Source organism: Leptinotarsa decemlineata, unplaced genomic scaffold, assembly GCF_025532065.1.
Source record: "Leptinotarsa decemlineata unplaced genomic scaffold, Ldec_3_MD MMD2_tig00026282_RagTag_RagTag, whole genome shotgun sequence".
Lineage (NCBI taxonomy): Eukaryota > Metazoa > Arthropoda > Insecta > Coleoptera > Chrysomelidae > Leptinotarsa > Leptinotarsa decemlineata.
In genome coordinates this window covers 13,080,001-13,097,413 of record NW_027412668.1, presented here as the reverse complement: position 1 = coordinate 13,097,413, position 17,413 = coordinate 13,080,001, and the positions used below count along the sequence as shown (strand labels likewise).

The window sequence follows — 17,413 nt, the reverse complement described above, 5'->3', positions numbered from 1 at the left end:
TTCAATGAATATGGCCTCAGAACTTGATGAGAGTTGTTTGCGTATTTTTGAAAAATAAATGTTTCAAACCCAAAATAAAGCAAAATATCTGAAACAAAGCATTCGTGATCTGATTCTAGATAGCGCTGTTTCGACCCGCCATACTTCAGGCTGTCTCAACTCACCAAATAGCCCAAAACCGGTCTGCAAATGTGCCCGTTCCAATAATTGAAAATCGATTCCGCCAGTTGTATCGCCAAGAGCATTTGCAGGAATTACTTCTGTGAAGAATACTGCACTGACAGATTTTTGATATAATCCAACGCCCTTCGTGGTATCAGCCAGGGGAATAGTTGTTTTCTAATAGGTGTCAGTCTATTAACTTACAGTGTAGGTAAGTTGAGACTGGCCTTAAAGAATTATTCTTTTAGATAATTTGATTTACAGGCAGTCTTTAAGTATGCCCCATTACTATATGTGAAGATTTTTTTCCTTTATAAGATGAATTGGGCGATTCGGATATGCGGTTGGTTACTTCGTTCACGGGCAGATGGGGCGATGACAAATATGTTGTTTGTATTTCGCTCTAGGCTAGTTCGAGGAATGACACTGAAAATAATTCGATTTTTAATTATGAAAAATCATCGACTTTATGTTGATGATGACACTACCTTGCACTGACGAGTCGCCAAATACCCCGAAACTTGTCTGCAAGTGTGTTCGTTCCAATAATTGAAAATCGATTTCAGCAGTTGTATCGCCAACAGCAATATGTGAAGAATCCTGCACTGACAACTGTCGGATACAATCCAACGCCCTTCGTGGTATTAGCCAGGGAAGTAGTTGTTTTCTGATAGGTGTTGATAGGCGAGTTGACCCTGACCTGAACGAATTGTTCTCTTAGATAATTTGATTAATCATGGTGGTTACATATCATTTATAACATTTCTTAGTAAGAAGCCAATAAAAATGACCTAAAATTATATTTTTCAGGTCAAGTTACAACGTATTCAGGATTAGAAAACATGCATGGATAATTTCCTGATATCAACATTCCATCTATCCAAGGTACATCCAACAGGTGTGTTGTTATTAAATTGTGCTGTTTCATTTTTGATGGAAGTTGTTATTTTAGGAATTTGGAATTAATCACGAAAAATAATAATTTCATGGAATATTGAACATAAGCTTGATTGTGCAATATTATTTTCAGCAATCAAAAGCGGAATCGGAATTAAATTGGTTACATAGAAATCATTTTCGGTGATGAATATTTGCTGTTGTTTTGACTCATTTGTGAAAAACATTTTGAAAATTTTAGTTTTATGATTATGTTTGTTATCTAACGAAAATTTTGATCATTTATCAATTGTAATAATTTGAGCGGTCCCATATTCATTTGAACGCCAAATTCATAAAATCTCTTTGGAAATGGAGAGATGAAATGTAAACTCTGTCAAGAAATATGATCCTTCAACAAAGTTAGTTTCATTCCATTGAGAATTGATTACAATTTTATTTTTCACCTCCAAATTTCTTCACAAATCAGGAAATGAAATCAGAGCCCATCGAAACGGTCATTAATACAGTCATACAGTTTTTACAGTTATTCTGAAATTAATTGACTTCCAAATATCAGAAAGAAGAATATCGGGAGAGAGGAAAGTGAAGATGTATGATTATTTCAACAAAAATGAAACATATAAGATATTCCAGACATACTTCATATTCCTTTTTCCACTTCACACGTTGCAACATCATTTGCGAAATCTATTAAAGTACGAATGCAGCTCTTTCCGTCTGAACACTAGTATGAATAGGGAAAAATATATTTCCATAGCTTTACATGAATTACGTTTTTTTCCAATGGGTCACATTCATTTTAATCAAAGCTACAGTCTCCGGAACTGAATAACATTTGTTATGCAAATGAGTATAGCGTTAATTTTACGAACAGGATAATACTGTTTGCAACAAACTCATTGAATGAAAGAAATTTCATTCATAAAGCGAGCCACCCTGAATAACTTTTGATACAATGATTTGCAGTAAAAATAAAAAAACACGTCAACCATAGTATACAGGGAGACATATTTTGACATATTTACATTTGAAGTTACTTCCCCTATCGTATCCCCAGAGCATGTCACCATTTTTTTTAAATGGATCACCCTATTTATGATGCACTGTTTGGAACCTTTGGTGTAGTAATGAATATTACTGGAGTTTTTTCCCAACACCAAATCGTTATTTTTAACACCTCGACACGTGTTTAGATCATCAAGTGATCATCTTCAAAGAGGAAGATTAAACTGGAAACTAACGCGAAGCTAACGCTATTTATTTGAAGGTGATTGACAATGTTTCATGATGAATTTCACTAGTTCGGACTTCCATTGTCTACTATATAAAATGATTTGAAATCCCTGAAACAACTAAAAAAGAAGAATTGAAAATGAATAGCTGAAAATAACAATTATATTAACCAAAATAAACCTGAAATGAAATAATAGTGAAATAAAATACAAGTAAAAATAGAACAATTGAATAAATTAAAATAAAGAAATGAAAAAAGAAAATAAAAATAAAAAGTGGAAAGATTCCAAGTCACGTTAGTTCACGACGTTTTGATTGTTAGTATCTACAATCGTCTTCGGGTGATGACTGTCATCACTAGTCCGAACTAGTGAAATTCTAACGCTATTTATGCTATATAGATATCCTATACATTATCAGATGTTCCATGATGAGCAGATTTCAACAAAGAATAAAACATATGATCTGAAGCTTATGGTTCGGGAGCTACAAATTATTTGAGTTGAAAACGAGTCACCCTGAATAACTTTTGAAACAATGATTTTCAGGAAAAATAAAAAAACACCTCAACACTAGTATACAGAGGGATACATTTTGACATATTCACATTTGATCAAACTTTCCCTATCGCACCCCAGAGCATGTCACCATTTCTTTTAATGGATCAATTGTTTTGTATTATCAGATGTTCCATGATGAACAGATTTCAACAAAATAGAATACATTATGGTCTGAAGACCATAGTTTGGCAGGTTAAAATTATTTTTGAGTTGAAAACGAGCCACCCTGAATGAACTTCTGTACAATCTGTTACCTAAGTTTCATAGGTGTTTTTGTAAAATATACTTCAAAAAATCTTAGAGAGCCCGTACACGAGCCACATTTTGCGGTCGAATCGACCACACAACTGCAGTCGCGTTCCAGCAAACTCAAGCCGCCCATAAGAAATACTGTACTATACGTACACGGGCAAAAGTCAAAACGGGCGTCTGCAGTCAACTTACTGCTGATCTCCGCCGAAATGTCATCGCGGCATCCGCCGTACACTACTCACAAAGTTACAGTCGTACCCAACCGCGTACACCGTCGTGTACTTTTTCTCATATTGGTCTCATAGCGTTCAATTTCTGATTTCAAAATTATAATTAATTAATCAAAAGAACTAATAGACATTCTGAAGTAATTGAAAAAAATGTGTTTCGTCTTGCCGGAGTTTATCGAATAAAATATAAAAATTCCCCTCCTGTTGTCGCGCAGCGAGAAGAGGATGTACCCAAAGCGATCGTACTTTTCTACGTCTTCTCGTTTTCCTCGAAATAAGAAGTAGTAGTGCTTCTTTGAAATCCATTTTGAAACTGGCACTAAACTCCGACAGCACAAAATATAGATGTCACTTGTCTCCACTGCAAGTGGGGTTTATATGACCGCAAGTTGACCACAAAAATGTGGTTGGGTCAACCGCGAAGTGCAGTCAACGTGGCCACAATATTGAGGTTGCCTCAACTGCAAATATGTGGTCCGTGTACGGCCGGGCTTATTTTGCCTAGTTAAGTTTGAATTCGATATTCTCTTGTATTTGTCTCATTCTAAAATAACGATTTCCTACCAGGTGAAGTTACAATTAGTGTTTCTGTTTTTGTGAATTCTTGAGAAGCTTCGAGAACGGATTGAAATAGCGAGTTTGTACTACCAGAACGGAAATAAGGCTAGAGCTGCTGCCCGTATGTTCAATGATAATCATCCAGGAAGAAATGTACGACACAAATACGTTTTGAAATTATTGAACAAATTTATAGAAACTGGATCTGTTAACAATAAAAAGCATAGGTAACCGTTCAGGAGTTGTCAACGATGAAGCTATTTGCTGTTTTAGGGCACATTGGACTAATGGAAAATTCGCAATCTCTTACTAAGCTATCTCGAGAATCAGGAATCAGTCGTACAAATGTTTTCAGGATCCTCTTATAAGTACAAATTTCATCCATGTAAGATTAGACTAGTTCATGAATTGAACGAAGATGATTTCGATAGACGCGTCGAGTTTTGTGAAAGTCTCACTGAACGGATCGACTTGATTCAGAATTTCTTGTATAAAATTTGTTTTTCGGATGAATTTACGTTTAGTTTGAATGGAGAGGTGAATCGGCAAAATTGTCGATATTGAAGTGATACGAATCCTCATATATACCGTCAAGTTCATACCCAACGACCTCAAAAACTGAATGTTTGGGCAGGAATTTTATCGATGATAATTTGGCTAGTGATACATTTTTGGATATGTTGGAGAATCGAATAATACCGTGCATTAAAAGGCAATTGAGGAGGATATAAATTATTCGAAAACGAAATAGTTTTTCAGCAGGCTGGTTTCAGCAGAAGAGGTGCTACAGAATGGCCATCAAGGTCTCCGGGTCTCACTCCTGTAGATTTCTTTCTATGGGGTGATTTGAAGTCTGAAGTGTATAAGATAGAATCAACATTAGAAGATTTGAGAGAGAATATCATGAGGTATTGCAGAGAAATAACTCCCGAGATTCTCAACCATATGAGGGCGGCAATGAAAGCTCGTTTGTAACATTGTGTGGGGGAAGTTGGTGGAAACGTTTTTGAACATTTACCATAGAACATTTTTTTCCTCTTATTTTCTCTAGTCATCAAATTTTGATTCAAGAATTAATAAAAAATCTTTTTTTCTGATTTATTGCTTCCATATTTGTCTCTAGAACGAATATTTCAAAATGTGGCCTCCTGTATAATTGTTGACCCGTTTTTTTTTATTTTTGGGGGCGTCCATAAATTACGTGAAGTGTTTTTTTTTTAATTTTCTGTCCCTCCCCCCCCCTGGTGAGATGTCGTGAGATTTTACACAACCCCCTCCCCCATCCCCCAATCTCACGTGAGATTTTTCAAAATGTGGGTTTCTTACGTACACACGTTGGATGGTTATTGTAAAAAGAAAAAAAAATTGATTCGTGCTTTTATTTACGACTAGTTAAGACTAGTAATCAATATTGCTGAGAGTTTAATTATAAGTGTAATAAAAATTTAACAATAGAATACTTAAATCGTAACCACTGTGATTAAAAAAAGATTATCTACTCTAATTCAGTCCATGGAGAATCATGCGCGGTCTCAAGAGAGACTATTGGAACCAATATGTCCATATGAGCTCGTACGCGTCGTTCATCGAGTCGCGCGTTCGGCTGACAGTGGCGCGAAAACAAAGGACGGGCTACACTGTACCGTAAATTCAGATTAAATTGAGCTATTTGGTATAAAACAAATATGGTGGTTTGACAGTCAGTAGATGTATAACGTCGAAGTATGAATGAAATTATTTTCTTTCGAACGAATTAGTGAATGATCTTAATCGTATTACGATTACGCTTGAGATTAAATCTTAAGCATGTACAATCTGGATTAAATAGACCAAAATAGTATAATTTTTTTTGTTTCAATCAGAAAAAAAATTGCGTGATATTCGCCGTGACCCCCCCTCTCTCCAACGTAAGATTAGATGAGATTTGACTCGACCCCCTTCTCCCCCTTAAACACCTCACGTAATTTATGGACGCCCCCTTTCCTGCAAATCATTATTTCAAAAGTTATTCAGGGTGGCTCGTTATCAACTCAAATAATTTGTAGCTCCATAAACTTCAGACCATATGTTTTATACTTTGTTGAAATCTGCTTATCATGGAGCATCTGACAATGCGAAACATTAAAAAAAAATGGTGACATGCTCTGGGGTGCGATAGGGGAAGTAACATCAAATGTGAATATGTCAAAATGTGTCCCCCTGTATACTATTGTCGACGTGTTTTTTTATTTTTCCTGAAAATCATTGTACCAAAAGTTATTCAATGTGGCTCGTTTTAAATGGAATGCACTTTATATGGTATTGCGTTATTCACTCTTTCATTATAGTATCCTGTTATTGCTTCCCAACTAATTGCTGGGATTGAAGTTGCGCCATTCGATTTGGATGGTTAAAATTTTTCATGACAAAAATGCTTTCTTTAAACCTTGACGCGGATGTTTGACGTCATTCGGGATTTTTCCGTCTTTGGGCGAAGAAGTTTAAAATTCAGTTCGATGTTTGAGTTAACATAAACGGGCTGATAAACGATCTGATTAAATGCTATGGTGTTGCAGGGTCACTAAAAGGGTTCATTGATGAGAGTGAGATACTTTTCCTTGCATGAACATTTTGTGAATAGCAATACAAAGTATAACGAACGTAGGCTTTTGTCTTTTAATACTGAGCCCTTTTCAATATTTTCATTGTTACGTTAATCAGGGAAACTCCTATTTCCTTATCGAAAAATATTTTTCAATCTGCCGTGTGTCTAACAGTAATCTACAAAGACCGCAGATCGAACTTGATGGAGCTCACAGGCTTACAAGAGGAAATTGATAATAGTTCTTCTCCACTTTTCCAAAGTTTTACAGACAAATAATTGTAAAACAATTAGAGATTTAAACATTTCAATACTTCAATACTCAGTACTTTCAGTACTGAGAAATTGAATTATTCTTCTGTTATAGAACCAATTTATACCACAGAGTAGGTATTAAAAAATTGGATACATTTTTTTAATTCGAGGAAAAGGTGAAATGCAACTGACTTGAAATATTTTGTCAGCGAAGGACAGTTAAGAATATGAATATCGTTGGTGTAGATCGCCAAAGACTAAAAAGGTGTTCGTCGACGATGAAGAGAAGTGTCAAAAGAGTTTAAATGTACTCCTGGTGCATGTACTTCTTGAGCAACCCTGTTGGTTCAGACCAGGCACTGCCAAATGTCCTAATATTATGTTGCATACAAATCACTGTACTTCAATGACTTTCGCAAACAAAACTCCAATACTAGTTTTGTAGTTGTAATATATTTGTCAGTTTCACACCCCCATTCCCACAAAGTCCCCCATTTCCACAAACCCCTGCAAAGTCAGCATTTGATATTTGAATTATTGCACTCCATAATTCAAGAGAGTAACTATACCAAAACAACTTAGTTCGGTAATGTTCTCGATAAAATTATACATTTACTGCGAGGCAGCAGGAAATAATACATGCTCAGGAAATTATAGAAATGTTTTGCTACATCGATATCGGGAATTTCCTCCGAACTCCACAATACTCATTATTTATGTCTGAGCTTAAATGGCTTTAGAGTTTCTCCAGTTTTCTTGTATCTCTGGTAGTTGACTCTCATTGCTGATTTATTGATAAAACGAATTTTTGAGAGCAAATGAGCAAACATGATATTATGAAATCTCGACATATACTTTTATTTTCGACAATTTTCTTTCATTTCTGACTTCAAATACTTTTCAAGAGAACAATTATTGAACAGTGAACGGAACAGAGAAGACTTCAATATTTTATAGTGTTTATTTGGAAAGTTCAAAGTCAGTTTATATAAAACCTAAACTCAATACTAATATAGTAGAATAAAATTCCTGAACGAATTCGAAATCATTTTTCATATATTTGGAAATATATTGAATAAAAATCGAAGAAAAAATATTTATCAAAAGAGATATTAAAAAAATCCAATCAAGGAATATTAACAAAATTCATGAAAACATTACATTCACTGTAATAATAATAATTGTCTCAGCTGTAGTTACATACAAATATTTACATAAATAACAGAGCTAGTTTCTGATGTAACAAAAGTCGAAGTTCAACTCAGCACAAGTGCTACTGAGTTGATGACTATTGAATTAGAAGCAGAAAATTCAAACTAAACCAATTTCTTGGACTTGACAATTAGTGAAATGGACATCAAACATGATTTTTCTATTTATTGTCCAGTCATTTTAGGTCGATTTAGGCCTGTATTTCTGAAAGTTGACACACCCAGCTGTAAATTTGTATAAACTTTGTATTTTGGAATCAAAAAAGTATTCTCAAAACTAACATATGATTCGACGGCCGCAACTTCAAAAATTGAGGATCAAAAGTCAAAAAAACGACTTTTTGCACGTTTTTTGCCAATATCTCGTTTCCAATGGGTTTTATACTAATTGTATTCATTATCAATATCGCAGAGAATCAAATTCTCTAAAACTTTTGTTTCAAACATTTTGTCATACGTTGAATCGTTTTTGAGATAGAGGGCAGCGCGAGCGCAGATTAAATATTATTTGAAATCAACTGGTTGTCCCGATCGAAATCAGCTCATTTAAGGTTTATAATTTATTACTTAATAAATAATTATAAATAATTTTCATTTTTCATTAACAAATACATTATATTTAAATATTTTTTTCCTTAATTATTTATTTTCAATCAAGTATCAATTTATTTAATAACACCTGACGTTGGAAAGCTAGTCAAAAATAATAAAAACAAAACATCCAAACTCGAGAAACCAGGAATATATGAATTAAATTGTGAAACTTGCCCTAATGTACATATTGGTCAAATCGGCAGAACATTCAGAAATCGCATCCAGGAACATCATATGCGCTATGTAAACATTTCAAATCATCTTTTAGAAGAAAATCATGTATTTGATGGAGATTTTGAAATTTTGCACATAGAAAATTAAGATTCAAACTTGAATCATTCGGAAACATTAAAAATTAATAAATGGCCAATGGCCTGAATGGTCAACTGAATTTAAATGGATCATCATTACCGAACTTGTTTTCTCAGAAAACGATGTTATCTAGACATCTAGACATATTATTATTGATGAAGACGTAATTTATGCAATAGGTAATTATAATTGACTATGTATCTGAGCAAGTAGTTCTCACTAGTGATTACGTGGGGTATATAAAAGTTAGAGGGCAGAATTAGTTTTCAGTATGTTATTCGAAACGAAAAAGCTACTGTGATAGCGAAACATGTGATATTTTTGAAAATAAAATTTGTGAAAAGCAAATCCGGTGTATTTTGTGAAATTTTTCAACATACCGTATAGTTAAATAATGATAATTTCGTACTTGAAGTCACGAAACTAAAAATGTATCATTGTATTAACAACGTGAATTTTTTAGATTTATTGGAAAACATTCGGTTTTGAAAAAAATCGTTTTAATAGCTTAGTTTTATTTTTATTTGTGTTTATTATTGTGAATGCTTCTATTTGAAAATGTTAACAAAACAGTAACTGATAACTGTAATTTGATTTCAATCATGTTATATTTTTAAATTTTTTGGAAAATGAGCCAGAGAAAATCGAATCTCAGAATCAACGGGCTATGAAATTTTCTCTTAACTTTTTCATCTGACATTTTCAGTCTATAAAATATCTTTGCTTGGGTGAATACTTACGGGCAAACTTTTTCTAAATCTGATTTGCTGGATATGAAAGAGGTCAGACCATCAAATACTGTAAGGGGCTTAGCACATTCCATCAACTGCTCCGGATTACAATGTTCATGACCCTTGACCTTGGTAGTTATAACTGAAAAAGAGAAAAATCTATTCAATATGAGAGGACTTGAAATCATATCGCATTCAACAGAAAACGTGTTGGCTGATCAGAATTATATATAAACCTGATACACTTGATTTGGTGAAACCGGCAAAATAATAATCGAATATACAGGCCTATCATATAACCGGTTATAAAAGGACCATAATGTGATGAAATGTTTGTCATCGGATTTTCTATATATTACAAATTTAATCTGTTCTAGCTATTTAATATGTTTGAATATTACTGGAGTTTTATCTCAACACCAAAACGTTATTTTAACACATCGACACGTGTTTCGATCACCAAGTGACCTTCTTCAAGAGGAAGATGAATCAGTTTAATTTACACCAAAGGTTCCAAACAGTGCATCACAAGTACATTTCATATGTTTGTTATATGTTATATTCAACATTAAATTTAATTATTCCGAAGTAGAATACTGTCTTTGACCTTTTAAACTTTGGATCTCTTCTTCATTTCTTTTAAAAATATATACTGATATGAACTATGACTGAATTTTTGGCGTAAAACGAATTTTTCACAAACGTTACTCTCATACAATAGAACTGCAAAACAATAAGTTGTGGAAACTTCGAGGAAGTATGTTGGAAAAACTGAACGAGCTATTGAATCTCGTTCAAGAGAACACGCGGCGCTTATACAATTTCGAAGACCAGAAAAATCGCTGTTGAATATATGTAAAAAATGACGCCCTGATAATTATTTGAAATATGTACCTACGGATTTTTCAACTGAAATTGATCCATCAGAATTTCCTACTTCTGTACCCGGAACTTCTTTCACAGTGAGGCTTTCTAAACGTCTGTTAAACCAGTTATATCTGTTCTTGAAGTTTCAGATGTGGATGACGAAAGTGCACATTGATTTAAATTACTTTTCAAATAAAGATCTTAAAATCACGCATGACAAAATCATTGCAATTACATAATAAATTGTACCAATTTCCACAATTGGATATCAGTTTTTTATCAAGCACACTATCAAAAGGTCAATTATGTGTCGACTTTTTTCAGATTTTGGTGCTTCAGAACTATATTTCATTTTTTTTCACACTGACATCAAATATGAAGGTAACTGATATACTATGCCTTTTTATTATTATTTGAAAGCAAACTTGATTCTGAAAATTTAAATGATTGAATGAAAACAAGGATACATAGATATCACCACTAAACCCTAGTTTGGTTCGGTCCGTACATTTTTATATTGAGAATACATAACTAATACTCTGTAAACAAATTATTACATTGTATTGCCCAATTATAGTGATCTATTTGTATTGTGTTATTTGATATTTGAATTAAGTAGCTTTAAAGCTAAATAATATAATAATAATAAAAATAATATTTAAATAAATCAGGTTAGACCTACGAAGTGGAGAATTCTACTTGTTTGTGAGACATAAATGATAATAAAATAGAAGTAACAATACAGTTTTTAAGTATACAAATGTATAAAGTTGAAATATATATGAAATAGAAATAAAACATGAATTGATACAAAGACATTGATTAGTATATGTAAACATACTTTTCAAACTAACAGATGCAGCACAGATGCAGGACAATTATGAAATAAAATTATAAAATAAAACACGAAAAAAAGTGAACACGAAAGTTACAGAAAATAGTCCAATAGTTCAAGTTTCAACAGTAAAAAATCAAAATCATGAGCATTTGTGACCTATGTTTTCAATTATATTTTTTATTTCTTTCCGTGGTGTATTTATCAATAAGATTTTTAGTTTTATCCTAAAATTATGAAAATTTTATTGATTTCGCAAGTCTTGTTGCAGATATATTGAATACTTTGTGCCCTAAATAACAAGAGTTCTTATGTCCTATTGACTTTTTCGAACAAGGTAATAAAATTGCCTGTTTGTTTCGTGTGGAATAGTTATGACAGGAGTATATCAGATTAGATTTGTTCTTATATTGAACGATGTGTAAATTCATGAAGTACAACTGTCTGGGATCAAAGATTTCTGACTCGGCATATAAAAGGTGTCACTATGGTAATCAAAGTTTCTTTTCAGGAGACATCTGAGGAACCGTTTTTGAATTACTTCTAGAGCATTAAGGTAAATTTTGGAAACTACACCCCAACCAACTATTCTATAATTTATATGGGATTCTACTCACTATATTTCAATTATTTGTTTGTTAGTACTTATTTGGTTAAAAAATACATAACTGCACTCCTAACACATTTACTACAATAAAATTTGTAACTTCGATACTTACGTGAAATAAACAACGCGAATCTAAAAATAAAAAGAATCGTTCGTACTTTAGGACAGACAACAGAAAACTCCATTCCAGTGAGTTGAACATGTTCAAAACTTGGAAGACACTTGAGATTAAAATCCAATACTCGTATTTCAAAGTTGGATCTAATTTCTTGCAACTGGAACATGTGACATCGTAGGAAAATTCAATATTTTCAGGTTACCTAGAGCAAACTTTCTGTGCTTAAATTACCTATGTGTTTGTATTACTGTCCAAAGTTCTTAACTTCGTTAGCACAAGGCTGTGTCACACTTATTATTGTATTAACTTCTATCTTCAGGTTTGGTCTATGCCAGACAGACGCGGTAACAAACTTTACCAACAACGTCAACAAAGTTTTCGCCGAGATAAATAATATAAACTATTCCTAGGAATCCGACTCACGGTTATTAGGAAAGAGGCGAAATAAACTGTCGAGGATTCTGTACCAGCTTCTGGTGAACTGACAAGAATTGAAAGGTAATTCGAAATCACACTAAAAAAAATCGTGAAAGATGACGAATATATGGTCTATAACAACTGATGATTGAGAAAAATAATGCACTACAGTATTATTACTAAACTAATATTCATATGAAAATTCAAGGATTCGATTCAATTTGAAATGTTTTGTTTAAATGCCTTTTGTTGAAGTCAGAACAAGAAGGTAAAGATTTCGTTTAACATTGAATGTTTTTGTCTGATCATTTCTGAATGGTCTTGGCAATTTTAGTTTCGTTTTTGAGTAGATACTGAGTATATCCCGCCACCGTGTCTCCCCGAGTTTGTTTCCAGCATTATCAGCAAATAACGTCGCTAAAGTTGGATGAATTATACGGTCTGTGTAATTTTAGGATTGGGTGATTTTGAAAGTTCTACGATTTTCAATCCGAGATTCCCAAAACTATGAATACCAACAGATTGAATCGAAAATTTTCTTTTTTTGTAATTCAGGAATACTCTGCTTTCTTCCTTTCAAGAAATGCGATAACCTTTGGGGAAGTGGCTATTTTCTTCATTAAAATGATGCTCCACAAGGAAGAGGATTTGACAATATCGCCCAATAAGACATATCCATCCATTTGGCGAACACATTTTTCGTACCTGGATTTTGATAATTCAGGCAATAATTGTGCAGTTGCAGCACATTTTCAAACCCACTATCGCTACGGTTTTTCATAGTTAATTGCGATTATTGCGGACTAAATAGTTTAATTAACGTGGAAATGGTTCGTTAGTTGTTGTAGATATGTCAATAAAGAATATACCAGAACTTGATTGCGAATTTATTGTTAATAAGTATAAATACTATCTCGAAATGAAGAGTCAATGATTTCTCATAATTGAGATTTCGAGTCTTAGTTTAAATCATGGATAGTGGAAATACAATTTGAGTTGAGGTTATAAATAATACAGAAATGCCCCAAATTAACGTGACGAATTTATTCATCGCTGGAAATGTTATGTTGACGTGACCTTAATATTTAGTTGTTTCAATAGATTTTCGAAAACTATTGTAATCAAACTTATACATGACGTTTTTACTAATTGCACATATTTTTGACAATAATTGATCGATTCTACATTTCAAAAATACCAACAACTTTGCTGCAGGCAATGAAATGTCACATGAAATTAATAATGCGTTGGTTTGCGAAAATTCATTCCGGAGATTAAAGCCCCGAAATGGTCGACCTAAAGCAATCCAAGGGTTTAAGGACCCTGGTGGAGACTGACCCATCACAGGGCGGAAGAACTGGGCGACAGCTCCCATGCGGTTTTTGATGGTTTGAAACGAATGGGAAAAGTCAAAAAGTTCGAAAAGTGGGTGCCCCACGATTTAAACGATCGACAGAAACTGTCACGTTTCGAAGTCTGTTCTTCTTTGCTTTTGCGCAAACAAAATCCAACCCACCAAAAAGAAAATGTCCTATTTTGACGAAATCGATGAAATTTACCGAAAGTTGCGTCAGTAGCAGCCGAAACTGGTCAATAGAAGAGGTTCGATCCTGCTCCCGTTGCACGTTCCGCAAATCATCATCCAAAAATCAAACAAATTGAGCGTCGAAGTTCTGGCCCACCCACCATACTCCCCAGACCTCTGGCCAACCGCTCAATATCTTTTCATGTACTTCGAAAATATTCTCATCGATAGAACCTTCGCCATTCATGGCATTCATCAATATTTTTTCACGCTGTACAATGAATTATCTCTGAAGTGAGCAATAAAAAAATTTTCAGATCTCCTGATACATGTATGAAGGACGATCCAAGCTGAACAATTTATTTTTTGCTGATCCATCAACACCGACAACTCCCCAGATGGAATGAGTTTCGTCCTCTAGTAAATGACTCTCAGCTTTTCCGACAGTAAATCTTGGAAGGCGCTGCTTTGGGGTCTGCCTCGAGTGTTTTCTCTGAGGACAGCCTACTAAGATGTCTCTGAGGGACGATACGTTACTTAAGAACATCTCGCTAACTTGGCGAGAGCTTCGCAAGTATGTCTGCCTGCTAATTAGTTGTTAAATTGGTGGAGGTCGTCCATTTGGGGTTTTCAAGAAAAATCACGGCCAAACGGATTTCCTTCAGTCGAAACTGCGTGATTGAGAGTAATAGAGTTCGCGAGAGGATAACTGGGGTATTCGTGATATTTCGAAAGGAGTAATATGAATGTCTAGAGTTCAATAGCATCTTTTAAATATGGAAGTCATTACATTCTGGTGAGAGAAATACTGAAGTGGTGGGAAAGAAAGATTTCGGCTTTCTACTGTTCCATCTTTATATACAAGAAAACGTGGGAATCTTCCGAAAAAAGAAGGAAGCAATTGATTTCAAATAATTTCATTTCTCACATTTCTTTGCATGAAGATGGATAAGTAGAAAGCCAAAATCTTTTTTTTTTAAATGAATCTCTTCTAAAAATATACCCCTTTCAATTTGAACAAGCTTCCTATATCCGAGATTTATTCAAATTTGTTTGAAAATCTGTTTAAAATCTGTTTTTCCGTTAATCAGCTGTCACCCCCATACGAACGACAACTCTCAAAAGTTGAGAACTTGTGCGATCTAAGGATTAACGAGGTCTTACCCTTTAACGTGCAATTCCTAACACGGAATAATAAGACAATGAATGCTGATACGTTCTGTCATCGATGACATAAATGGATTTAACTCATTCGAGACATTAAGTCATAATGTTATGAATGAATTGGGTGCTTCATCTGTAATGTTATCCAGATTGGTGATGAAGAGGCAATAAAGTGTCTTATTCTGAAACATCGGATGTCCGCCATTGAAGATGACAGTGTTTCATGTAAGTGAAATTTTACCTCTTTCAGTTACTATATTGTGTGGAGTACCACACCGTTGGCGGCCATGGAAATCTGTCTAGATCTACCTCCTCTCCACATCTTTCTAAAGAGATCGGCTCGATGGACTGCATACAGACTTGTGCACATTGCCAATTGCACAAATCAATTTAATGCAGAGTGCAACAGACTGTTGGCTGACACTGAAAGTCACAGCATTCTGGAAATGACTTCTGACTTTATGCTTCCAACTGTCAACTACGAATTGTCTTATGAAGTACTGTTCCCGAATGGAGAGGACTGGATCCTCTGGGAGAAGGAAATTTCAAGAGCAGATAGTTGTTGGTTCACAGATGAATCAAAAACACCTTCCGGTTCCGGTGCAGGTGTTTTCAGTTGCAGACCTAGGACAGAGATATCAACCTGCCTAGGAACCTATGCGACCGTATTTCAAGTGGAATTTTACGCTATTGAATTGTGTGCGGAGAAATGGGAAGAATCCAGCCTCATACACAAGTCAATAAAAATATTCTCGGACAGTCAAGCGGCGTTGAAAGCTCTTGGCTCCTACCTAGCAACGTCTAAATTGGTATAAAATACGACTCTCTTCAATAGGAAGATTTAACAGATTGTCTTTGGTCTGGATTCCTGGCCATACTGGCCTGGAAGGCAATTAGGCTGCTGACTCCCTTGCAAAGGAATATGCTGCAAGCAGCTACATAGGACCACAACCTGTTATTGGCATCGCTTTAAGCTTTGCCAAGCAAAGCTTGAACATCTGGGTGCCAAGAAGATTTATGGACTTCAGGAAGACTTAACAGATTGTCTCTGGTCTGGATTCCTGGCCATACTGGCCTGGAAGGCAATTAGGCTGTGACTCCTTTGCAAAAGAAGATGCTGCAAGCAGCGACATTGGACCAGAACCTCTTATTGGCATCGTTTTAAGCTTTGCAAAGCAAAGATTGAATCCCTGGATGGCAAAGATTTATGGACTTCTGGCAGAATCTTCCAGGAGTGGTTCACTCCTAGGCGTTTATTCACCCTTCGATACTTGATACCAAACAGTTGTTGGACTACAATAGGGATGAACTACGATGTCTAACAGGCCTTCTTACAGGTCACTGTCGTTTGAATCATCATATGCAGAGAATCGTGTATGTCTGTCATTGAAATCAATAAAAGTTAACTGGAAATCTCAATAGAGTCATAGGGAATAGGAAGAAGATTGAGAGAAATAGACTCAATTTTCTACAAAAACTGTTGAAAACATAAATAAAAATGTTTAGTGATCCAATAATTTTAATGAAGAAAGGTTGGTTGAGTAACAGAATCAATTTGTTTCTTATAAAAACAATTGTTTTCTTGCCGAACTTTCGAATTTAATTGAATTCTTCAGGGCTTGAAAAGTGGTTTCTTCGTGATGATAAAATTACTATTTTGAAAACCATCAGACACAAAAGATACAAATTAAAAAAACATTGCAAAAGACAATCTTCCAAGACAACATTAAATAAGAAACGTCGGCAAGATAACAATTGTTTTTTTTATCCAATCCTGTGACAATTGCCATCATAACAGTGAACCAATACTGAAACCGAGAATTCCTTTGTTCCTTTGCCTCATCTTTGAAATCCAATATTCGATGCATCGATTCATCAATTATCAATCAGACTCCTTCGGCGAATAATCGAGGAATTAACTAAAATTGCTAATAATCTGAAACACCTAATTTCACCAGTCTTAGTCTGATTCGATTATTCGTCGGTTAATTCCTTGAATTAAAAATTCACTTCGAGTGGATTACGATGTTTGAATTCCATCTCCGGCAGTACGATCGCGAAAACTCAATACGGATGGGAATCTACGTGTGGTTTATCAGGCAAAAAGTAGAACTGGAAGGTAAAATAATAATAATAATATTTATTGATTTCTTTAGGACATCCTCATATACATACATTATTTTAAAAATATATAAATAAATGACATAAATAACAAAAATGATGATATGATAGAAGAAAAAAAAAGTAATAAAAACCATTTTTCAATGATTCCAGAATGGTTTCAACATGAGGATATATAAT

General features: G+C 34.4%; 1 protein-coding gene across 2 annotated transcripts in view; it reads right to left on the bottom strand.

The window, feature by feature from the left end:
- Positions 1–17,413, bottom strand: part of LOC111512051 (uncharacterized) — a 176,056-nt gene that overhangs the window by 20,814 nt on the left and 137,829 nt on the right. For both annotated transcript variants that reach the window (XM_074179837.1, XM_074179838.1), the window contains exon 2: positions 9,589–9,721. In XM_074179837.1, coding sequence (XP_074035938.1) covers positions 9,589–9,721 — 133 coding nt within the window. The remainder of the gene's footprint in view (positions 1–9,588; positions 9,722–17,413) is intronic.